General features: G+C 44.6%; 1 protein-coding gene across 1 annotated transcript in view; it reads right to left on the bottom strand.

Annotated features, from left to right (window-relative positions):
- PTDSS1 (phosphatidylserine synthase 1) overlaps window positions 1–24506 on the bottom strand; it is an 811205-nt gene that overhangs the window by 349504 nt on the left and 437195 nt on the right. Inside the window, exon 6 of the mRNA XM_044065621.1 lies at window positions 360–511. Coding sequence (XP_043921556.1) covers window positions 360–511 — 152 coding nt within the window. The remainder of the gene's footprint in view (window positions 1–359; window positions 512–24506) is intronic.

Below are 24506 nucleotides of genomic sequence, written 5' to 3'. Positions count from 1 at the left end.
GTTGCATCTTCTGAAGCTGTGTGGTTACAAATGAGACGGTACGAGTGGGAGTCTGACAATGGCACATAGTCCTAGGCAACACAGTTTTAACATAAAAACCTTTATCTAGAGAAGTTCCACTAGATCAAAGCACTTTCAGCTAAACCTGCTATACAAAAACATTCTTAGAAAGCCACAGTGCTTGAAGGAAGAATGTCCCAAGGTCTTTCATAATTTTTATACGGCTCTGTGGGGTGTAGGACAGTCTTGCACAATTTTTTTTTTTATTAACACTAGAAGCAGGAGGACATTAACTCAAACAAGGCAAAATCATTACTCTATGTACATACACACAAAATCTGTACAAACCAAAAACTTACTTGAAGCCTGCCCAGTGGTAAGTTCTCATCTCCAAGAAGCGACAGGCCACCATTCCTAGCCAGATGCCACCACCATTGCAGAGCAAGATGTCCAGAATAACTTGATCCCACCAACACTCAGCAAAGTTAGGCAGCAAATGCATAAAGAACAACTAAAAGGGAGGCAAAAAAAAAAAAAAAAAAATACAAGTGAGCAATACTCCAACAACCATATGCTTACAGTGCTTCCTTTAATAACATTTTCCTGAAAACTGCCTTCTTGGGGCATACTTACAGCATCATAACTAGTCAGTTAGGGCCACGGTCAGAGGAGGCGTTTGATGACACACTAAGTGAACCGTGGAGAATGCTTTTATGATTTATGACCAAACCTACCATACATTTCAAGGTCAGTCATGAAGAAACGAGTTGTACATATCTGTGAGGCACTGGTACAATGATTCATCTCTTTCAACTACAGTTCCGTGAGGGAGGAGAAGAGCTGGACAGTGTACTAGCAACCAAGCCTCCAATAAGTCATAATTTTTATTTACACTATACACCTTGATATACGCTATATGTTTATTCTTGGTTCACATTCTGAGTTAGAGAACAGTAACTGTGCTCCTTGGAACTGCAAATATTTGGGTATGATTAGAGGGAAGCATACACCAAGTCCAACCTACTATATCTTGGAGAATTCTATCGTCTCTGACGTTCAGTAATCTTTGACTTATAAAAGGGGGGGGTGCACATGGGCTTGTACCCCTATGAAAACACAGAATATGTTACAGTGAGTTTCACACTTCACTGTTATCTCAGATTAACCACATTTACATTTTCAAAGTTTAGGGACTTTCAGATCCAAGTGTTGAACTTCAAATAGGTTGCAATGCTTATAAAAAAGCTGTTGTACTGAGATTAAAAGGTGTACCCTGGGCAGTAGAAAGAGAAACATGGTCCCTCCAGAAACCGCAGAATATTCTAGGGCTTAAGACAGGAGTGGAGTAATAAGGACTCACTTTTTGTGTGTGTATAAAGGAAGAAACAGGAGTATACTACTGCTTTAGTACAGAAGAGATGGCAGAATAAGGTGGAGGAATAAGAACCAAACTACTCCCTCCACTGCAGGCAAGATGACCCCATTACTCTGTATGAACTTCAAAACAGCCATTGGTGAAACAGCCATTTCTCAAGATTAAGCCTAGATGTATGGAACCAGCTCTCACAAAGTAAGGAAAACAGACTCTACAGGCCTTCAAAACTGAACTAAAACTAATTAATTTAAATGCACATTTTCATTGCTTGAGCTAAAATGCTATACAAATCCTTCCTTTCTAAGCAAGAAAACTTAGTTCAACATGTCAGTCTATTCTGTAGTGTTACAGCACATGCGATACAACTGTACATATTATGTATATAGAACCTATGAGTGTTTTATGCACGGTAAACAAACTGTTGCATCAAAATGCAATGTGTCTTATAGCCATGTTAACTGCTCATAATACCAGCTACTTCGTTGAAATTTACCACATTTTACCTTTGTTGTTGTGCTGTACTACTGACATTTGGGTTGTGACTGAAAAGGATCAACACACCAGTTCAATTATCCAATTACCAAATGGCAGCTAAATAAATAAGCCCGACAGCTGGGGCAGTATCAGTGAAATAATACAAAGGAGGAATGAGAAGAAGAATGTATAAAAAAAAGTCTGGGCGATCTTCTTGAGGAAGGAGGGGGAGCTTATGCAAGAAGATAACATTTATAATTTACATTTTGGCTTGCAGTGAGCTTGTAGGGGTTACAGAAGAGTGAGAAGGACAAAATTAACACAATGGTGAATATGAACTATGGGTACACGAGGAGAATGGTTAGAACAGGATTACAGAGTTTGGGGTCATAGTGAGCAGGTACGAAATACAGTATTACCAGAAGTAGATAAGAGGTTATGAAAAAGGGGAAGGAAGTAACCTTAGTCAGACATGGGGTGGATAAGGCAGGAAGTTACAACAGTAAATCTGGGGTAGACTGAGGTCAGTGGAGCTGTAGAGGGACTGGGTAACTTTTCTTGGGGAGACAGAAACAGACAATAGATGAATAAGAAAAGTACAGTTCTGTTAAGCATTTGCTGCAAATGCACATTTGACTAGATTCACTGTTGCAGTCCTCACACCTGGGATATCCTGCATGCAGACAGCCCATGTCTGGTTTAACATCCAGAACTTTACCTTCCCCCAGGGTTTTGGGCACTGTCCTCCTACCAGAGGTGGCAGGATACTGGTAGTATAAAGAGTGTCTGGCTATGTTATCTTCAGATCTTAGGTGCCATATAGCACATAGCATTGTGTTACTTGCAGTGCTCAGTCCCATTGGTTGACCTACCAGCAGCAGCTCAGGATGAGTGCAATATAGTGTATTTCTTTTATCTTACTGATGTTGTATTATTTTTTGGCTAGTGTGTGATTTTAAATCTAGTGCAAAACAATATGTTAAGGTTAATAATTGTGAAGTTGTGGTAAGCAGCCCACCCCTCCAAAGGACTGCTGTTCAACATGCTTGTCTTGCTTCTGTCCACAGCATGACGCAGACTTGTGTAGTACAGTTTTGTACCTACCATAAATGTAGATGTCCGAATTGGATAGCATCTGCAGTCATAACAACTGGGGGTTGTCCTGTCGTCAGGCAGCCCTTCAGTCGGCCGGATTCCAAAGTCCGGGTCCGCCGCTGATGTCGCACTTCACCCGACGTCATCTCTGTTGGTCTTCGGGTATATAAGCATCAGCCGACGCCATTTTCTTCAGTGTTTCTTGCCCCAGATGCCAGAAGCCCTCTAGAAGGCTAAAAATTTTGAATAGATGCCAATGTTTCCAAAAGATAGAGGTAAACACAAAAATAAGCATGTATGTGCATAAATACAAACAAATACACCATGAAAGAAGTCCCCCCACTAGCTAGCTATTAGAAGGGTAAACACCTAGGAGTACCACAGAGGGAAGGAGGGAGGGTAATCCTGACTGCAGATGCTATCCAATTCGGACATCTACATTTATGGTAGGTACAAAACTGTACTATGTCCTTCATGGATGCATCTGCAGTCATAACAACTGGGTAGAATACCATAGCCAACTAGGGGAGGAGGATAAAGGTAGATTATGGTGTGTTTAGGATCCCTTGCAGAACAGCAGTGGCAAACCCTGCTCGGGATCTGGAATATAGAGGTAGATTATAATGCTTGGCAAATGTATGCACGGAGGTCCAAGTAGCTGCCTCAATAATGTCTTTGGTAGCCACTCCTCGTAAGAAGGCTGTGGTAGTGGCTGTTGCCCTTGTAGAATGAGGTCTTATGTTCTGTGGAATTTGCTTTCCATGGAAGGAGTAACAGAATCGTATGCAATTTCCTATCCATTTGGAGATTGTCTGTTTGGAAATAGCTTTTCCTTCCCTTCCTGCTGCATAGGCTACGAAAAGTTGGTCAGTCTTTCTGCTATTTTTGTTCTGTCCAAGTAGTAGCGTAGCTGTCTATGTACATCCAAGGTATGCAGTATTCTTTCCCTCTGTTTTGTGGGTTGGGAAAGAAGGTAGGTAGGTGGATTGCCTGGTTTAAGGACACTCTGGATACCACCTTAGGCATAAATGTAGGATTAGTCCTCATGGACACTCTTATCTTGGTGGAAGATTAGAAAGGGTTGCACTGCCATTAAGGCCTGTAGTTCTGAAACCCTCCTTGCTGAAGTAATTGCCAGTAGGAAAGCAGTTTTCCATGACAGGTGTTGCAGGTCTGCTGTTGCTGCTGGTTCAAAAGGTGATAGAGTCAATTTTTCTAGCACAAAGTTCAAGTCCCAGGCTGGTAATGGTGGTTTCCTTGGAGGTTTTACATTCTTGATTCCTCTGAGGAACTGCCTGAGCAAAGGTGTGAAAAACAGGTGGATCAAAGCTGTATTCTGCTGAAATAGCTGATGCATGAATCTTGATGGAGGAATAGGACAGGCCTGAATGAAGTAGTTCGCCAGATACTCCAGAATGTTGGGCATATCTATGTTTGATACATCTTTACCTCTTTCTGAGCTCCAAATGACAAACCTTTTCCATTTCCCAGCATAGTTTCTTCTTGTTGAAGGTCTGCGTGCTTCAAGAATAATGTCTTTAACTCTTTGTGAAAGCTGTGGATTAGCAGCTGCTATGTGATGTTCCATGCAGTCAGTTGCAACGTCTTTAGGTTTGGATGCATGGTGCTGTAGTTGTTCTGAGTTAGCATCAAAGGCATCAGGGGTATTGGCCACATATTGTTCCGAGACATGCTCCTCAGCAGTGGGTACCAATGTTGTCTTGGCCAGTTTGGAGCCATCAGGATTATCCTTGGACGTTCCTCCTTGATTTTTAGTAATACTTTGTGTATCAAGGGAAGAGGTGGGAATGCATATGCTGTTAGTCCTTTCCAGCTGAAGGAGAGTGAGTCCACTTTCCATGCTAGTGGGTGGAATGTCCTTGTGCAGAATTTTTTGAGCTGGTGATTGAGAGGTGATGCGAAAAGATCTATCTGAGGCATTCCCCATTTCTTCGAGATGGTCTTGAAGATGTCCGGGTGCAGCTGCCATTCGTGGACATCCCATGTAGTCCTGCTTAAAATATCTGCTAGAGTTTTCTTTCCTGGTACAAATATTGCCTGTAACTGGATGTTGTAGCTGAGTGCCAGGGTCCACAGCTCCAAAGTCATTCTGCATAGGGGTAGGAATGAGTGCCTCCCTGTTTGTTGATGTACCACATGACTGTGGTGTTGTCTGTCCTTATCATCAACTGGCCTTCCTTGAGAAATGGTCTGAACTTTTGGATTGCCAGTTTTACTGCCAGCATTTCTTTTAGGTTGATGTGCAGGTGAAGTTGGTCCTGTGTCCACAATCCTTGCACGCATTTGTCCAGCATATGTGCCCCCATCCCAGGTCTGAAGCATCTGTTGTGATGGTCTGGCTTGCTTGACCTTTGCGAAAGGGCAGGCCTGGGTTTGACTGGCATGCGTGAGCCCACCATAGGAACTCCTGTTTTAAGCATGGTATTAGTGGGATTTCCGTTTCTAGGCTGTGTCTGTGTTGGGACCATAAATTCTTTAGGTACCACTGAAGCTTTCTCATATGTAGTCTGGCAAATGGAACCAAGATTATGCATGATGCCATGAAACCCAAGGCCTGCAGTACCTTTCTTGCTGTTAACTTGTTCAGATTTGTTAGTGCCAAGAAGTAAAGAGGAGTTCTTTTGTTTTTCTGTAGTTAGGAATGCCATTTGTCTTACTGTGTCCAATTCCGCTCCCAGGAAAGTCCTTGTCTGGGATGGTATCAGCCTTGACTTTTGTAAATTGACTGTGTATCCCAGTGCTTGAAGCAAGTAAATGACCCTTTGTAAATCTGTTGTCAGCTTGCTTTTGTTGTCCCCTTGTATCAGACAGTCGTCCAGGTATGGATAAATCTGAATTCCCTGTAGTCTGCAATGGGCGATTACTGATGCCAGGCATTTTGTGAATACTCTGGGCGCAGTAGATAAGCCAAAGGGCAATGCTGAGAATTGAAAGTGCTCTGATCCTGCAAGAAATCTGAGGTACCTTCTGCAGATTGGTCGAATGGGGACGTGCAGGTATGCCTCCTTGAGATCTAGAGTTACCAGCCAACACTCCTTGCCCAGCATGGGAAGAAGTTGCTGTAGGGTCAGCATTTTGAATTTTGGGACAATGATGTAAGTATTTAGGGTAGACAGGTCTAGAATTGGTCTCCAACTTTTTTCCTTTCTTGGAACTAGGAATAGTCTGGAGTAGAACCCCTTTCCTTGCTCTGCTGTTGGCACTTTTTCCACAGCTCTCATGTTTGCTAATTCCATTATCTGTTGTAGAGCCTCTGTTTTTTGATTTGGAGGTAGGTTTGGCATTCCTCTTTTGACTGGTAAAGTGTGGAAGTGGAACCGGTAACCTTGATCTATGGTTCGTAAAATCCACTTGTCCTTTGTTATGTGGTGCCAGTTTTTTGAAAATAAGGTTAGCTTTCCGCCTAGAGGAGCTGTTATTTGTTCCCTGGTTGGCGGGTTTAGGTTTAAGTCACTGTGGCTGTGTTGATGTAGAGGCAGGTGTTGATTCTGTGCCTCTGTTGTTACCTTGCCACTGTCGTCCTCTGTAGGCACCTCCTCTGGATTGGTTTCTGCCTCTGGACCGTCTATTCCTGCCCTTTGAGGTCTTGTGGAGTCAGGAAAGGACCAATTTTTGGCAGGCCAGTTCCTGCTAAACCTTGGGGTTGAACCTGCAAGAATTCTTTAACTGTCTGGACTGATTTTGCCTTTTCTTCCATTTTCTTCATAACCTGCTGGGCAGGTGTACCAAACAAACTTGATTTATCCATAGGAGCATCAAGCAATTTAGATTTAACATGATCCGGTAAAGCTTGCTCCTTTAGCCATGCATGCCTTCTAATTACTGTGCCAGTCATGGCTGATCTAAATGAAGCCTCCAGTGCATCATAGCCACATTTTAAAGAATGGTTACTAACCTGCTGTATGTTATTTACCATTTCTAATACATAATTCTTATCAAGAGATTCATCAGTGGTTAGCTTTTTAGTTAACTGATCAAGCATAAACTCTTGGTATTGTATCATGTGAAACTGACAATTTAAAGCTCTAGCTGAAAGAGTGGCTGAAGTGTAAACTTTTTTCCCCATCTGTCTAATGACCTTGCTTCCCTTTCAGAAGGAGCAGGGTTTTTAGCTATGGTCGCTACTGCCTTGGGACCCTGGGATATAGTTTTGGGGTCTGCAAGAGGGGCCTTGTAGAGGTGGTGATGAGTATCTGGCACCCTGTAAAATCTGTCTGGTTTGGCAGGGGCTGGGGTAAAGAATCTGGAGCTGAGCAGGCATCATTGAAAGCATCATCCACCACAGAGAGAACAGGAGGGATAGCTAAGGGCCTGTGCTGTGGTAGGTGCAAAAAGTCCTAAGTCTTTTCCTGGAGTCTGAAAAATCCTGTTGCTGCCATTGGAACTGTTCTGCATGGCATGCAAGGTTTCCCCAAAGGAGAATTCTTCTGGAGGGAAGCAGCTGGAATGGATTCTTCAGCATCAGAATCTTCAAAATTGGAGAAAGGAGCCTCTGGCTGGTCAGTTATGTCTGATTCATCAGCAGAATCATCAGAGGACACTGGCTCAGGGGGCTCTGCCCTAGGTCTCTTTTCTGGGGGCTGAGAGGCCCTGTCTGGGTGAGATTGAGATCCTCTAATTAATGAAATTAAATCTTCTGCCAAGGTAAGCATTTGAGAACTGGCAGAGGGCCTGGAGGAAGGGGGTTTAACAGGCACTGTTTTAGTAGTCATGGCTGCTTTAGCCCTGGCGAAGGCCTTAATGGACATGGCTGCTGGAGGCCTAGCAGCACCACGTGCTGGGGTAGAGACATCCAAGGGAATGGTGTCTGATAAGTCAGTGGCAAGCACCGTAGTGGGTAAAATTTCTGAGGCCGATTCAAGAGCGTTAGCAGGGACCTCAGTTGTAGTGATAGTTTCCGGTGTAGTTTGATCAGTTTTCTCGGTTTCGGCCGAAACCGAGACACTCGATTTGCTTAACCATGGTTTCGGCGAAACCGCGGACTGTCGGTCCTTTCTTTGCGTTTTTGGCAGAATAAGTCGGAGGGTCCGGCGGCATAATGTACGCAAAGTCAGAACCGAAAAACTGTTCTGCAAACTCTGACCGGCGTCTAAGCGTTTCGGTTGAAAGAAGCACAGGACGAACAAGCTGCTACGTCGTGGGCTGGGCCTAAACAGGGCAGGCAGTAAGAGTGGAAATCTTTATGAGGTATTTGTTTCCCACAGGTTAAACAATTATTAACTTTTCTGACATCGGCTGAGGCAAGAAAGGGTCCCCAGCGGGTACTTAGCTTTAGAAGTCTTGAGTAGTATTCGGTAGAAGTAATCTCTGGATCCGACCGACCGGCACTTGCGAACAGCTTCTGCTTGCCAGCGGCAAGAAAGACTGAAGAAAATGGCGTCGGCTGATGCTTATATACCGAAGACCAACAGAGATGACGCGGGTGAAGTGCGACATCAGCGAAGCGGACCCGGACTTTGGAATCCGGCCGACTGAAGGGCTGCCTGACGACAGGACAACCCCCAGTTGTTATGACTGCAGATGCATCCATGAAGGACATCTACATTGTGCTTCAATCACCCAAAGGACCATCTGTCATTCACAAAAGTCTCTCCAGGACAGAGAAACAGACCTTGGAGAAGAGAGGATAACCAGGAAGGTTTAATTCAAACCACTTTTGATGCCCAAATAATGGCTCTTCTACCACAACAAACTATGAGATTCCACTGTGCCAAAATACATGATATGACCACACCTGAGTTGTTAGCAAACCAAAACTTTTAACAGCATGTAGTGTCAAAAGTTTTGGTTTGCGAACAACTCAAGTGTGGTCCATGAAATTCATATCATGTATTTTGGCACAGTGGAAGCTTTTTTTCTTTTATTGGTTTTGGTTCGAGTTGTGGTAAGCTAGGAGATTCACTCCCTCCCCACTACGCATCAGACCAGGATCATGGATGCATACTGAGGAGGAGAAGACACGCCCTCAGCTTCGAACAATTACGAAAAAGGAGAGCTATTAACTGATGCTTGGCTTGGTAAGTATGGCAGCGACAACACCTCTTCTTTTTGGACGAGCACAGCAGCAATAATCAAGGGAATGTTTGCAACAGGAAAGGGGCCCACATCCTACCAAGGATCAAATACAGCACTGCCTACAAGGCCTGGCCAAACACCACTGCATTCTAAAAGAAAGCATCCAGCAAAAAGTATTCAAGGAAGGATAAACTCAACCATGCTATTTTGCACAAGTACACACCAGAGCTTACAGCCCTTACCACAGCACCAACAGAATCCATATAACACAGTATTACATGAAAGCACACCTGAACTGCTGTAGACAAGGTCTGGAAAACAGTCTCTTTAAGCAGACTCTTGCAGGACCCCGAGCTTTCCCCTGCAACAATTTTGACAGGAAGAACTGAAATTCAGACAGAAGATGTACATAGCTGACTGACTCAAGCCCCAACAAGACAAAACCATGTAACTTGATACAACAACAGTGTACTCAGGCTTTCAACATAAGATCCTTAACGCTGGCTGCAATGGGTGGGGGTGAGGGGGTGATCAGGGTGCGTCATGGCACTGAGCCCCAGGAGCAACCAAAGGCAGAGAAGAGGATGGAGGCAAAGACATACAAGACTTCATAAGTCACATGGACTCTGCAAAGGAGAAACCTTTAAGAGGGGCTCAAAGAATCAGATGGCCACACCACACAGAGATTCTTTGGGGCAACAAGGGGGAAGGAAGCTTAGCCCCTTCAAAATCTCTAAACAGAGGATAATGCAGTGGTAGCAGTAGCCAGCAACAGCTTCATGATGGATTGTTAGCAGACAAGGGTCTGCACATACCTCACAACTGCCAGCCAAAAAGAAACTGGAAAGATGTTCATTAGGCACTGTGGAGGACCCTCTCACCTCTCCTGCAAGGGGCCTTCTTCCAGCTCTGGCATCCAGTGTTGGATGTGTAGGAGTTTCATTAATCAACTTATGTTCATATTCTATGTAAAATCACAGACAGAGTCATAACAGAACTTATCCAAAATGACACAATGGACCTGGTTCTGTTAAATATGAAACACTAAGGGATTGTAGAGGGAAAGGCTTGCTTTCTGAACATTCTGGCTTTCCTTGAACATTCTGGCTTTCCTTGAAGTGGTAACAACAAAGCCCGATGAAGGACTGACAGAGCATAATGTTTATGTTAACCGTGGCAATACGTTCTACACTATCTCACAAGGGGAACAATTTAGAAATTAAAAGCATTTAACATTAATTTACTTATTCATTTACTGGTCAACTGGGACAGTGATCTGAGTGAGAAGGACCCACTTCAGCCACACCCCAGGATAAACATAGTTAACAATGGTTTATATATTTCATAAGGGTTAATCTATTCCATAATGCTTACAGGACTGCAAACATTCCATATAGTTCATAGTTCATAGGTTAGTACTAGGCTAACTGCCCTTGCAAGCCATTTTAAGCCTAGCCAATTATCCCCTGTGAGATTCAAACACTGTACCTTTTGTTTGTAAGGCAAACACCTTAACCATTAGGCCACCCTCCCAACTAAAACAACAGTCATTAAATGCTTCATCCTCGGCTACTTAAAATTATTTACAAGGTATATCAGAAAATAATGACAAATGCAATAGATGCTATAACACAAGTAATATAAAAATGAAAAAAAAAAAAAGATATCATTAGGTATATGGAAATACTTACCAAGGAGACCAAAAAATACAAGGGCTCAGAAAGTATGCAAAGGAGGGAAAGAAAAGTTGTGTAAATCTTACCATAACCATAGATGTCCTTCTCTTCCATGTCACAGTATTCTAGTTATGGGATTTCCTGCCCTCAGGCGACTTGTACGTCTGCTCCTATACAAAAGCTTCAGCTTGGCTGTTGCAACGTGCATGGGATGTCAGACGCAAGGCCAGGGGCCTTAAATGTGACGTCTGCATTCACAATCCTCAGAACTTGAGAGCCAGCAGGTAGAGAAGAAGGCCCAGCAGGAGGAATGCCAGTGGGGACAGGTGTGTGACCTTGGTGTCCTTCAGTAGCATAGATAGGTCCAGGTATTAGCTGGGAATAAAGGAGAATGACTTGGAGGTAATGGTGGGTGGGAAGGAATACTGCAACATAGAAGAGAAGTACATATATGGTTATGGTAAGATTTTACACAACTATTCTATGTCCTTCTATTTCTATGTTGCAGTATTCTAGTTGTGGGAGAGTACCACAGCTTAGATGGATGAGAGGGTGGCAAATGCTGAGCAGGATTCTAAAAAGCCCTGTAGGATTGCCCTGGTGAATCCTGCCTGTGCCCTAGAGACTTGGTCAAGTTTGTAATGTTTGGTGAAAGTGTGGATAGTGGACCATGTGGCTGCTTCCATAATGGATGCAGTGTCCAGACCTTTTATGAAAGCCTTGGAGGCAGCCACTGCCCTAGTGGAATGGGCCTTTAGTCCCACTGGGATTTTTTTCCATGGTGAGAGTAGCAGAGACAAATGGTTTTCCTGATCCAGCATGCGAACGTTTGTTTGGAGACTGCCTTGCCCAGGGCTCTGGGATGGAACGAGACAAAGAATTGCTTAGATTTCCTAATGGTTTTGGTTTTGTCCAGGTAGAATCTTAGTTGCCTGTGCACTTCCAAGGAGTGCAGTATCCTCTCCCCTTCATTAGTGGGTAGATGGATAGATTGGTTTAGAGCTTGGTCATTGACCACCTTGGGTATGAAGGAGGGATTAGTTTTGCAGGGTGACTCTGGCTTTGTGGCAGGTAGCGTGGGGGGCAGGCCATTAAGGTCTGCAACTCTGACACTCTTCTGGCTGAAGTGATAGCGACCAGGACAGTTTTCCATGTACACATTTGTAAGGAAGAAGTCCCAGCTGGTTCGAAAAGGTGCTGGGTAAGTTTCCAGGATGTAGCTAAGGTTCCAGGGTGGAGGCAGTCTCATGTGTAACTCCTTTAAGGAAGAGCATTACGTCGAGCCCGGCTAGCAAGGGGGGGAATCAAGGGGCAAGCAGGCTGATTTAGCAGAAAGATGTACTTTCACTAAAGATTAGGAAAGGCCGCTTTTACTCAATTGACACACATAAGTAAGAACAAGGGGGGCATCAGCAGAGCAAGGGTCCCTTCCCTTGTCCAGGCACCACTTTGTAAATCTTTCCCATTTAGCTAATTATGATTTTCTGATGGTAGGTTTCCTTGCCTCCCTCAGGACTGAAAGCACGTCCTCTGAGTAGTGGTGTCTGAAGGGGATCAAATGTTTATCACCCACAGAGCCAGGGATAACATCTGCAAGTGTGGGTGGAGGAGAGTTCCTTTGTCTTGTGTCAGTAGGTCCATCTTGTAGGGTAACTTGTAGTGATTGCCCTTGGCTAAATTGTGAAGTAGGGGGAACCAGTGCTGCCTTGGCCAGTAGGGAGTCACTAACATGAGTTTTGGTTTGTCCTTCTTGATTTTCAGGATGACTTTCTGAATCATTGGAAAGGGGGGGGGCATAAAGAAACTTCCCCTCCCAAGAGATGCTGAAAGTGTTCACTCTCCATGCTAGAGGGGAGTAGGTCTTTGAGCAGAAGGTCTGCAACTGCCCGTTCTGGGGGGAGGCAAACAGGTCTATTTGTGGAGTACCCCACTGGTGGACTATGTCTGGGAAGACCTTCCTGTCCAGCATCCATTGGTGCTGTGGAGAGGAAGTTCTGCTAGAAGATCTGCTTGCTTGTGGTCCTGTGAGGGGATGTAGCTCACCTGCAGGACCAAGTTGTGGTGAGGGGCTTGGTCCCATATCAGCAGGGTCAGTCTGCACAGCTGATAGGCCTTTGTTCCTCCCTGTTTGTTGAGGTACCACATAACAGTGGTATTGTCGGTCACTATCAGAAGCCAGAAGCACCCCTGGTATGAGAAGGGGGATAAAAGTCTTTAGAGCTAGGAAGACCGCTGTCATTTTCCTGACATTGATGTGTTTGGCCTGCAGAGAAGGGTGCTACTTTTCCTGAACCCTGTAGGATGCCAATGTCATCCCCCCAACCTGAATCTGAGGGATCTGTATGCATTGTTTGGATTGGGGTGGGTGGTTGCAGTGGGAGTTCCGGGTTCAGTTGGACTTGTCGGATTCACCAGCTGATTTCTGTCTTTAGACAGGGAAGGAGGGGAATAACCTGTTGTAAGTGATGTAGGTGTTGGGACCAAATGTTTTTGAGGTACCACTATAGCTTGCGCATGTGCATTCTGGCCAGTGGTAGCATGGGGATGGTTGCTTCCACTAAGTCTAGGAGATGAAAAAATTGCCTTGCTGTCACCTTCTGGGAGTGTAGGATTTCCTTGAAGTGGGAAGTCAGGGATAGAACCTTGTCTCTGTGGGAGAAAGGCCTTCATTTTGTCCGTTTGAATTCTGCAGCTTAGGAAAATCTTGTCCTGGTCTGGGTTCAAGGAAGACTTTGGGAGGTTGATGGTGAACCTAGATTTTGCAGAGGGGACATTGTGAAGTGCAGATGCCTTCTGCTAGTATGAGGATGTCGTCCAGATATGGGTAAATCTGGATTCCCTGAGTTCTGCAGAAGGCAATGGCTGGAGCTAGGCACTTTGTAAACACTTGGGGGCAGTGGATAAACCAAAGAGCAAGGCAGTAAATTGGAAATGAGAGGAAGGGCCAGAGAAATGGAGGAATTGTCTGTGGGAAGTCCTGATTGGTATGTGTAGGTAGGCTTCTTTTAGGTCCAAGGTGGCTATAAAGGCCTTGGCTGGAATAAATGGCAGCAGAGTGGGAAGTGACAGCATTTTGAAGGAGGGTACCTGAAGGTGGAGATTTAGAAAGGAGAGATCTAAGATGGGTCTCCAGGGGCCATCTTTTTTGGGGACCAGGAAGAAAAATTGTGGCAGGAGATGAATTTGTTTTTTGGGGGGAAATGGAATACCTTTCCTGGGTGTTTTTTCTTTCCAGGATAGAAAGTACCCTTTTTGGATAATGGATAGGACCCAATGGTCTGTGGTGATGGATTGCCAGAAGGGGAGACAGTGGGGAAGGCATGCAGAAAGTGGTAGGTGTGCAAGGCAGTCATGCATTATTGGGACCTCCTCTGTCCTGAAAGGATAGTCTGGGCTGAGGAGTTGGTGCAGTAGGTCTGGACGTGGTAGGTCTTCTTGCCCTTCTTCTAGATCTGGAAGAGGAAGCAGCTGTCTGTGGAGGGCTATGCCTTACAAAAGTGGTTTTAGCAGGTTAGTTCCTGTAATACTTGGGAATGGGGGACACCAGCAGATGTTTGATGTCCTGTGATTCTTTACATTTTTCCTGCATATTCTTGAAGTGGTCTGCAGATTGTTTTTAAAAAGGAAATTGTGATTCAGGGGTGTGTCCAAGACCTTGGACTTGAAGTCTTATGCTAGATTCTGTAGTCTCAGCCAGGAGTACCTCCTAAGGACAGAAGCAGATGCTGCAGAGTGGGCAGATGCTTCTGCAGCATCGTAGCTGCATCTAATGGAGTGCCTGGCTACTAACTGGGCCAAGAACAGTTTGGAGGAAATGTCAGCCTTACTGGGACTGTCAGGAATAGAAGCCAGCATGGAGGAGGATTGAGACACTAAGTCTAGAGCATACTTAGTCATGTGGGTCTGATAATTTATGGCTCTGAAAGCCAAAGTGGAGGATATGTATACTTTCTTTCCCATCCTATTCATATATTTGCTATCTTTATCCCTGGGTAGGAGAGAGGCAGGAAGTCAGCAGTCTAGACTGTATCAGGAGCAGTGGCAATCACAGCTGGGTCCGCCAAGGGTGGTTTAACTAGGAATATTTGCTCCTCTGGCACTTTATAGAAGTGGTCAGGGTGCTTAGGGGTCGGTGGCTGGGAGTCTGGGGCCTTAGAAGCTGAATTAACAGAATCCAAGTAAGCAGGTACAACAGGAGGGACAGCCGAAAGGGAGGGAGGATTCTACGTGAAGCACCTCAAAGTACCTCTTTTGGGTGTCAGTCATTTGGGAAGTATCCCATTTGAAATAATCTTTCATCTTGGTGATGGTCTCACCAAAGGTAATCTCCTCAGGGGGAGAATACTCTTCCACAGATTCGTCATCAAGAGAATAATACTCCTGGGGAGAAGCAATTTGGGATGTATATGAAATTGAGTCCTCTGAGGAAGAAAAGGAAGAATCATGCTTTTCCACCCTAACCTGAGAGGTCATGGGTGGGAGGGCAGATGCAGGCCTAGGGCTCAGTAAAGGCACAGTAGTGGAGGTTGAGACTGAAGGCCTAAGGGCCATAAAGCCCTGCATGAGAGAGAGGAAGTGAAGGCTTGCCAATCTGGTAGGGCTTCTGCAGAGGAGGAGGTATGCTTGGTTTTCTGCTTCTTTTTTGCCGGGGGGGAAGTAGGAACAGGCCTGGATTCGGGTTTTGAGGTCAACATTTCCGAAGTCTGGATCCCGGTCGGAGGTACCACAGAAGCTGGTTCCCCCTCGACATCAACGGTGGTCGGTGTCTGGGTAAGCACTGAGGATGTGCCAGTCATCAGCTGTGCAACAGCTTCCTCAAAGGACGTTGTTGAAGTTGACAGATATGCTGGGTGCTCCTCAACTCCTGGATCGGCAGTTGGCGGGGCAGCAGGTGAGGAAGGCCTAGGAATCTTGGCCTTCTGGTGGGGAGGTTCAGATGCAGCCTCTGATGTGGGATCCATTCTAAGAGCTAACTGTTTAAGGCGCTGGTTTTCTAGGTAAAGGTTTAAAGTGGCCAAATGGCTGCGTAGGCTCTTCGGCACAAATGATTGACAACTTGAGCAGGCAGAATGGTCATGCTCCCTGCCTAAGCAAAAAACACACCTATCATGGGTGTCTTTATGGGGTACCCGATGCCCGCATTGGCACTTTCTCTTTTTACTTGACATCAGCTGAAGGCTACAACAACCAAGCCTAAACAATAACAATCGGCAAAACAAGAACAAACAGAAACTCAATGGGTTAATTAGCTTTACTGATGCAACGTCTGAGAAGGAGCGATATTACGATGCGCAAGTTATTTGCTGCTAAAAAGTTCCGAGGATTGTGCGTGCAGACGTCACATTTAAGGCCCCTGGTTTATGGCCTTTCGTCTGACATCCCACGCATGCTGCAACAGCCAAGCTGAAGCTTTTGTATAGGAGCCGATGTACGAGTCACCTGAGGGCAGGAAATCCCACAACTAGAATACTGCAACATAGGAATAGAAGGATATAGGTAATTAAGAACTAAGATATGACTGAAGAGGTCAACACTGGTTAAGCAAAAGAACACAGGGAGTCAAAGTAGGAGAATTGCTGGTCTATCCTTGCAAGGGTTGCTAGCGGCATCCCACAGGGCTCTGTGCTGGGGCTATTTCATTTTTGGACTATTCCTTTCAAAAATAAAAATAAAATGGTTTACAGATAAAGTACAATTGTCTAAAGAACTTGCCATAACAGTAGATGTTCAAGTAGGATCACTTTCGCAGTAGTACTAGGTAGCGGGGACTTCTCCTGGCCTAACTTCCAGAACTTTGCAGCCTTCCCCTCCAAGTTAGGTGGATGCTATAAACATTTTCAGTATAAAGAGGATGTCTGCTTCTGCTACTGTTTCTTTCTTGCAACACAGTTTGCAAGACACGGTGTAAAGCATCATCAGTAGTGCATTTTGGTCCAAATTTCTAGAGTTAGCAGTTAAGTACCTCATTGGAGACCATGTTTCTTATTATTACAGGTATTGTGAGTCACTTAGTACTTTGCCCAAGTGCTTTGAACCACTAATTTCACTACAACAGTATCCTTAGGTATATGCACATAGCAGACCACCACAAAGATCATGGCAGATATCAAACTAAGAATTTGTAGTAGGATCAGAGTCCAGACCCTGGACTACATCCTCACCAAGATGCCAATATCAAAACTCCAAGACCCTCTTCATGAACAACAATAGCTGGCACTGGAGACCGACCAGTTTTGTGCCTATATATCTATACAAAATTTAAGGCCTATTTGATCCTGTTATGGTCAAAATACACTGCAATCATAAAAACATCCACTGCAAGGATATTACCAGTGTCACCCTAGATGGGACCCCCAGGAGCCAGATATTCAGGTAAGGGAGATCCTTTCTTTTCCTGCAAGATAATGGCCACCATGGTCAACATCCTGGTAAATATTCTGGATGGTGCAAAAAGCCTAGTCCATCCCACAGCAAACTAGGGAAATCTCCTATGTGGACCTCAAAACTGATGCACTGAAAAGTGTTTGCTACATTCAGTGAATCAATCTAGGTACCTTGCAGCAGGCACAGGCAAGACGCACTCAAAATTAGCCATCAAGAACTATAAATATTAACTGTGCTGAATAAAGTCAGTGAGGTCCAAAATGAGAAAGAAAACCTTTATCTCCTGCTCCGAACATGGCACAGCCTTTATGGCCACTTTCTAGTACAGAATCTAGAGTTATCACAAGAGCTCTGCTGAAAATATTTGGCCTCTCTACAGACTTCTTTCTGGGGACAGACTACACAGCTGTAATATTATGAGACTAGCTATGACCTTTTCTAGAATGCAATGGTCCTTGGTGATGGCTCTTCCAAGATGGCATGAGCTTGAAAAAAAGAACCCTCGTGGGCAGCTCCACACCACAGTCAGGACTACTGTTGTTGACCTGGTAGGTATCATCCTCTTGGTTGATCTGACCAATATCAGAGGAAGACCAAACTATAATATATGAATACCTTCCTTCGGTGGGGGAGACCATTTCCTCTTTGCAGGATGGCCTGGTGTAGGAGAGGAGAAAACTGCAGGAGGGGTTCTTAAAGTTTCTGCATAATAGTGAGGGACTGCCTATTCAAGAGGTCATCCAGCAGGATTTGAGAGGCCTAAATAAAAGCACTTCCACTTAAACTGGGTGCCCAGAAGTTTATGAGCTCATCCATGAAGGAGGACAGCATCAACTATGCTATCTAGTGTTGCCAGAACCTACTGCCCTTCAATATGTCAGCACAACCAAAATTATAGAAATACTCAAGACAACCCACTACGGAAACTAAAGACAAGGACTAGATCAGGTTATCATTCGACCCAAATACACAGAAGGCTCAAGCTTTTCCTAGGCCTGATCTACTATGAAGCGGAGAAACTTGGGCAGGTAGAATAAGCAGCTGAGTGTCCTAAGCAATCTACATACACACTTTATGAAAACGATGAGTGATACCAGATGTCAACCCTAGGGCACTATATCGTTTTGTTTGCTTCTACATTCTCAGTTCTTATCTTTACTGTTTCCTCTCTTAGCTGTGCATTGAGTTTTTAGTTATAAGTATACTCTCAACTAAATGCATATTGGTATCTAGACGCACTTTTCCTGTCACTACTGCTACCGGTTAGTGTGTGCACTGAGATAGAAAGTATAAGTGCACTTACAATTAGTGTTTACCTTTCTGTCCTGTCTGTGCATCGAGTTGTGTTGTTGTTATATGTACTAGCAACTAACAGAAGCTTTGCAAGTCTTGCTTACTGATGTCACTGAATTTAACTACTTGTGCACTGGCTGCCAAGGCCTTCTTATAAAAGTTCATCAAAAGCCTGATGATCTTTTACACTGTCTAGGGCAACTGTTTGATTAAATTAGCACGGAATGCCAACAAAGCATTTCTCAAGTCTCACACAACCAACACTATGAAAAGTACAGCTGTGTACACTTACCATAAATGTAGATGTTAGAGTGTATTCACTGTTGCAGTCATTACATTTGGGTAATCTGCTGGCAGGCTGCTCTCAGTCGGCCTGAATAACAAAGTCTTGGGTCCTGCATCGGTTGCTGTCCCTTTTTCCATGACGTCAGGTCGTCAGGGGTATAAAACATGCAGCCGACACCATTTTCATCAGTTTTTCTTGTCCCAGATGTCAGGTGCCCCTCAAATGGGGAGCAAAAAAAAAAAATGTATATATATATATATATATATATATATATATATATATATATATATATATATATGTATGTAATTTAGAATACAAAAAATATACCTCCAAATAAAAGCGAATACTATGCTCAAAAGCCTTTTTGTTGTAACAGAAAGAAGAGGTATAAAAAGAGAAAAGTAGGGGGCTGGCGGGTGGGTAACCAGGACTACAACAGTGAACACACTCGAACATCTACATTTATGGTAAATGTACACAACTGTACTATGTTCTTCGTGTTTCACTGCTGCAGTCATTACATTTGGGTTGGGAGGATGGAATTATACATTTAGGATGGAATTATACACCATCAGGAGCAGCTATAAGGCCCTGCAGGACAGCAGTGGCAAAGCCTGCTCTGGATTTAGAGAACAGAGGTAAATGGTAATGCTTGGTGAACGTATGAACTGAGCTCCAGGTAGCAGCTTCTAGAATGTCTCTTGTGGGAACCCCTCTGAGAAAGGCTGCAGAAGTAGATTCCAGGCACAGAATCTTTTCCATTTATCAGCATAAGATTTTCTAGTGCTAGGCCTTCTAGCCTCCAAAATGACATCCATCACAGGTTTGCTGAGAGATGTAACTGGTGAAATTAGTTGATTAGCCATGCTGCAAGAGTCAAGAGTTTGGAGCCGAGTGTGTAGAAAGTACAGTTTTGTACCTACCATAAATGTAGACGCTTGAGTGCGCATACAGCTGCAGTCATCACACTTGGGTTATCCTGCCGTCAGGCGGGTCCTCAGTCGGCCGAATTCCAAAGTCTAGGTCCGGCGTCGGTTGTCGTTGCTTCTTCCCTGACGTCAGTGCGGCAGGGGTATAAAAGAGGCAGCCGACGCCATTTTCTTCAGTTTTTCTTGCCCCAGATGTCAGGTGCCCCCAGAAAGGAAGGCAAAACATGATGTCATGCAAACATACATAAGTAGATAAATCAAAACAGTAGTTGCAAGCAAATACACCATAAAGGAATACCCAAAATAGGTTGTATGTAAAAGGTGTTTGTCATAAGCCCTGTCCTAAGAGGGGATGGAGGGAGGGTAACCTGGACTGCAGCTGTATGCGCACTCGAACATCTACATTTATGGTAGGTACAAAACTGTACTATGTTCATCGTGCATACAGCTGCAGTCATCACACTTGGGTAGAATCCCAAAGCTAAGTAAGGGTGGCTGGTACTAAGCGGAATTAGGAGGGGCTAGAATGCCCTGCAGGACTGCTGTGGCAAAGCCTGCTCTAGATTTTGAGTATAGTGGAAGGTGGTAGTGCTTGGAGAAAGTGTGCACTGAACTCCAAGTAGCTGCTTCCAAAATGTCCTTGGTAGGGACCCCCCTGAGGAAAGCTGCTGAGGTAGCTGTAGCCCTGGTGGAGTGGGATCTGATGTATACAGGCACTGATTTTCCATGAAATGAATAACAAAAGCGTATGCAGTGGGCTATCCATTTTGAAATAGTCTGTTTGGAAATAGCCTTTCCTTGAGCACCTGTAGCATAGGACGCAAAGAGCTGCTCAGATTTTCTGAATGATTTTGTTCTGTCCAAGTAATAACGAAGTTGCCTGTGAATGTCCAAGGAATGTAGAAGCCTCTCTCCTTTGTTCTGTGGATTGGGATAAAAGTTAGGCAAATGAATAGTCTGATTCAAAGCCACATTGGATACTACCTTTGGCATGAAGGTAGGCTTGGTTCGTAAGGAAACCCTGTCCTGATGGAAAATGATGAATGGTTGCACAGCCATGAGGGCTTGTAGCTCCGAAACCCTGCATGCTGAGGTAATAGCCAGAAGGAAGGCTGTTTTCCATGACAAGTATTGTAGCTCTGCTGAAGAAGCCGGCTCAAAAGGAGGCAGTGTCATCTTCTCCAATACGAAGTTGAGGTCCCAAGCTGGAGCTGGTGGTTTCTGTGGGGGGTTTATATTTTTTGCCCCTCTGGGGAACTGCCTTAATAGAGGATGTGAGAATAAAGGAGGATCCGTATTGTATTGTGCTGAAATGGGTGAAGCGTGGATCTTGATAGAAGACAAGGAGAGGCCACTGTTTAACATCTCAGTTAGGTACTGTAAAATCTGAGGTATATTTATTACCCAAGGATTCTGACCCTTTGCTTGATTCCAGGAACAAAATCGTTTCCATTTGGCGGAGTAGGTTTTTCTAGTAGAGGGTCTCCTGGCCTCCAAGATGACATCCTGTACTCATTGGAGAGGAGAGTTTGTTGGTAAATTAAGGTATTCTCCATGCAGCTAGATTTAGAGTTCTGAGCTGGCTGTGAAGGGTCTTGTAGTTGTGCTGGGACAACAGAAGAGGAACTTGAGGAAGGATCCATGGTGGTGAGTGTGACAGGCTCTTTAGGAGAGGATACCAGTGCTGTTGTGGCCAGTCTGGAGCAATGAGAATCATTTGTGGCCTCTCTGCTCTGTTTTTTAATAGGACTTTGGCCAGTAGAGGTAGAGGCGGGAAGGCATAGACTGTCAATTATGTCCAATTAAAAGAGAGTGCGTCCACTTTCCAGGCCTGTGGATGATAGGTCCCTTGAGCAGAATTTTTCCAACTGGTAATTTCTGTGGGTAGCAAATAGATCTATGTCTGGCTGTCCCCATGCCTGAGTTATCTTTGAGAAGACTTGAGGATGCAACTTCCATTCATGTGGGTCTGTCATATTTCTGCTTAAGTTGTCTGCCAGTGTGTTTTCCTTCCCTGGCAGGAATTGTGCCCGTAGTTGAATTTGTAGTTCCAGTGCTGTATTCCACAGGGTCATGGCTTGCCTGCACAGGGGGTATGAATGCATTCCCCCCTGTTTGTTTATGTACCACATGACTGTGGTGTTGTCTGTCCTTATTAATAGCTGGCCTGGATGCAGTAGGTCTTTGAAGGTCATAAGAGCATTTTGCACGGCTAGCATCTCCTTTTGGTTGATGTGTAGGTGCATCTGGTTTTGGGACCATTTTCCCTGAATACACTGACCTGCCATGTGTGCTCCCCAGGCGTAGTCTGAGGCGTCTGTAGTGATGATTTGAGTTGCTTGTGGTAAACAGAAAGGAAGACCTGTGTTTCTTTGGCATGCTTGAGCCCACCACAAAAATTCCTTTTGAAGGCATGGAATGAGTGGTATAATTGTTTCCAAGCTGTGGCTGTGCTGAGACCATAAGTTTTTTAGGTACCATTGTAGTTTCCTCATATGCAGCTTTGCAAATGGTATTAGTAGGATGCAAGATGCCATGAACCCCAGAGCCTGCAGGATTTTCCTTGCAGTTAGCCTGGTTAAAGTTGCCATTTTGTTGTAGTATTGAGACAGTTGCCCTTGTTTGTCTGGCGTGAGGTAGGCCATCTGGGTTGTTGCATTTAAGCTGGCACCCAGGAAAATTATCTGTTGAGAAGGTATTAGTTTTGATTTATTTTTGTTCACTGTGTAACCCAAGCAGTTTAACAGTTTTATTACAAACGCCAGATGTTGCAATAGAAGGTCCTTTCTGTCTGCTTGGATCAGGCAGTCGTCCAGATATGGGTAGATTTGGATTCCTCGTTGTCTGCAGAAGGCAATTACTGATGCCAGGCATTTCGTAAACACTCTGGGCGCAGTAGATAAGCCAAAGGGCAATGCAGAGAATTGGTAATGGGTTGAACCTGCAAGAAATCTGAGGTATCTTCTGCAATCTTGTCTGATAGGGACATGCAGGTATGCCTCCTTGAGGTCCAACGTTACCAGCCAAGACTCCTTGCCCAGCATGGGAAGAAGCTGCTGTAATGTGAGCATCTTGAATTTTGGTACCTCTAGATATGTGTTTAGAATAGATAGGTCTAAGATGGGTCTCCAATCTTTGTCCTTCCTTGGTACCAGAAATAGTCTTGAATAAAAACCTTGACCTTGTTCTTTTGCAGGTACCTCTTGAATTGCTTTCATATCCATGAGAGCGGAAATTTGCCTTTGTGCCTCTGCCCATTGATTGTGTGGCAGGTTTGGCATGTCTCTCATTTTTGGAAGGGTGTGAAAGTGGAACCTGTAGCCTCTGTCTAATATCCAGAATCCATTTGTCCTGTGTAACAATGTGCCAGTTTTTTGAAAATAAGGCCAGTTTTCCGCCCAAAGGTGCTGCCATTATATCTTTGTTTGGCAGGCATAGGGGAAAGTTATTGCATCTGTTTTCTAAATGACTGTGGTCTATGTTCTCCACCTCTGGGGGCTGGTGTTTGCCACTGTCTAGCTCTGTAAGATCCTTGAGGTTGTCCTCTACCCCTTGGGCATCTGTATCTGCCCCTTTGGGGTCTGTCCGTGGTTGGAAAGGACCAATTTTTTGAAGGCCAGTTTCTGCTGAAGCGTGGAGGCTGCACCTGCAAGAAATCTTTAACTGTTTGCATAGATTTCGCTTTTTCCTCCATTTTCTTTAGTACCTCCTCAGCTTTAACACCGAACAATACATCTTTTTGTAGTGGTGCATCTAATAACTTTGCTTTGACATGATCTGGTAAGGTTTGCTCTTTGAGCCAAGCATGTCTACGTATAACAGACCCCGTGACAGCAGCTCTGCATGAGGCCTCTAAAGCATCAAAACCACACTGCAAGGTATGCTTCCCCACTTGTTCTGCTCCATGCAACAAATCCTGCAACTCTTTCAAGTCTGGTTGTTCTGTTTGTGTCATTTTGCCTTTCAGCTAAGATAGCAAGAACTGTTGGCATTTTAACATATGAAATTGACAGTTTAATGCCCTCATGATTAAAGTGGCTGATGTATACACCTTTTTCTCCCCACCTTTCTAATGCTCTAAAATCTCTCTCTGAAGGCAAAGGGTTTTTAGCAGTAGAGGCCTTAATCCCCTTGGGACCCTGTGAAATTGTTTCTGGGTCAGCAGTATGGCTTTTATAAAGGAACTGGTGAGAATCAGGAACCCGGTAATATCTGTCTGGTTTAACAGGGGCTGGAGTTAATGAGTCTGGATTTAGACTGGCTTCTGCATACACATCATCCAAAATATCTAAGACAGGCGGAATAGCCAGGGGCCTATGCTGGGGAAGTAGTAGAAATTCCCTGAGCCTTTTCTTGGAATCTGAGTAATCTTGGCCTTCCCAGTGGAAGTGCTCTCTCAATGTATGCAGGGTTTCGCCAAAAGAGTAGTCCTCAGGGGAGGAGACCGAGGGAACAGACTCCTCAGCATCAGAGTCTTCAAATGGGGAATAGGTGTAATCCTGGTCCTCAGAATGGTCTGAAGTAATAGAAGCCTGGTCTGTGGAAGAGTAGTCTTCCTCCAACCTGGGTCTTTTGTCTGAGGGGGGTTGAGAACCCCCTGATGAGAGTAATCAAATCCTCAGCCATTTTAAGCATCTGTTTTTTAGGCATGGGGCCTTGACAGGGGGTCTGAGGACCTTGTTTTTTTAATTTTCATTGCAGCTTTAGACTTGGTGAATGATTTAATAGAGGAGGTGGTAGGCCTGAAAACGCCTTCAGAAATGGCAGACCTCGTTAAAATTTCGGTTTCCCCGCCAGGAGTGGTGTCGGTATCTGCAGTGGGAATGGAGACCAAGGATCCTGCGGCCTCGGGTACTGAAGTCGCCGGTAAAATAGTTTCATCGGTAGTCAGGGGCTGCGTAGGCGCCTCGCTGAGAACCGGTAGTCGGCCTTAGCGTGATGTCAGTACTCGGTGCAGG

This window comes from Protopterus annectens, chromosome 3.part0, assembly GCF_019279795.1.
Source record: "Protopterus annectens isolate FY-2018-M chromosome 3.part0, PAN1.0, whole genome shotgun sequence".
In the NCBI taxonomy this organism is placed as follows: Eukaryota; Metazoa; Chordata; order Ceratodontiformes; family Protopteridae; genus Protopterus; species Protopterus annectens.
Note: the sequence above shows the minus strand (reverse complement) of the source record. Positions and strands in the feature narration are given on the sequence as shown.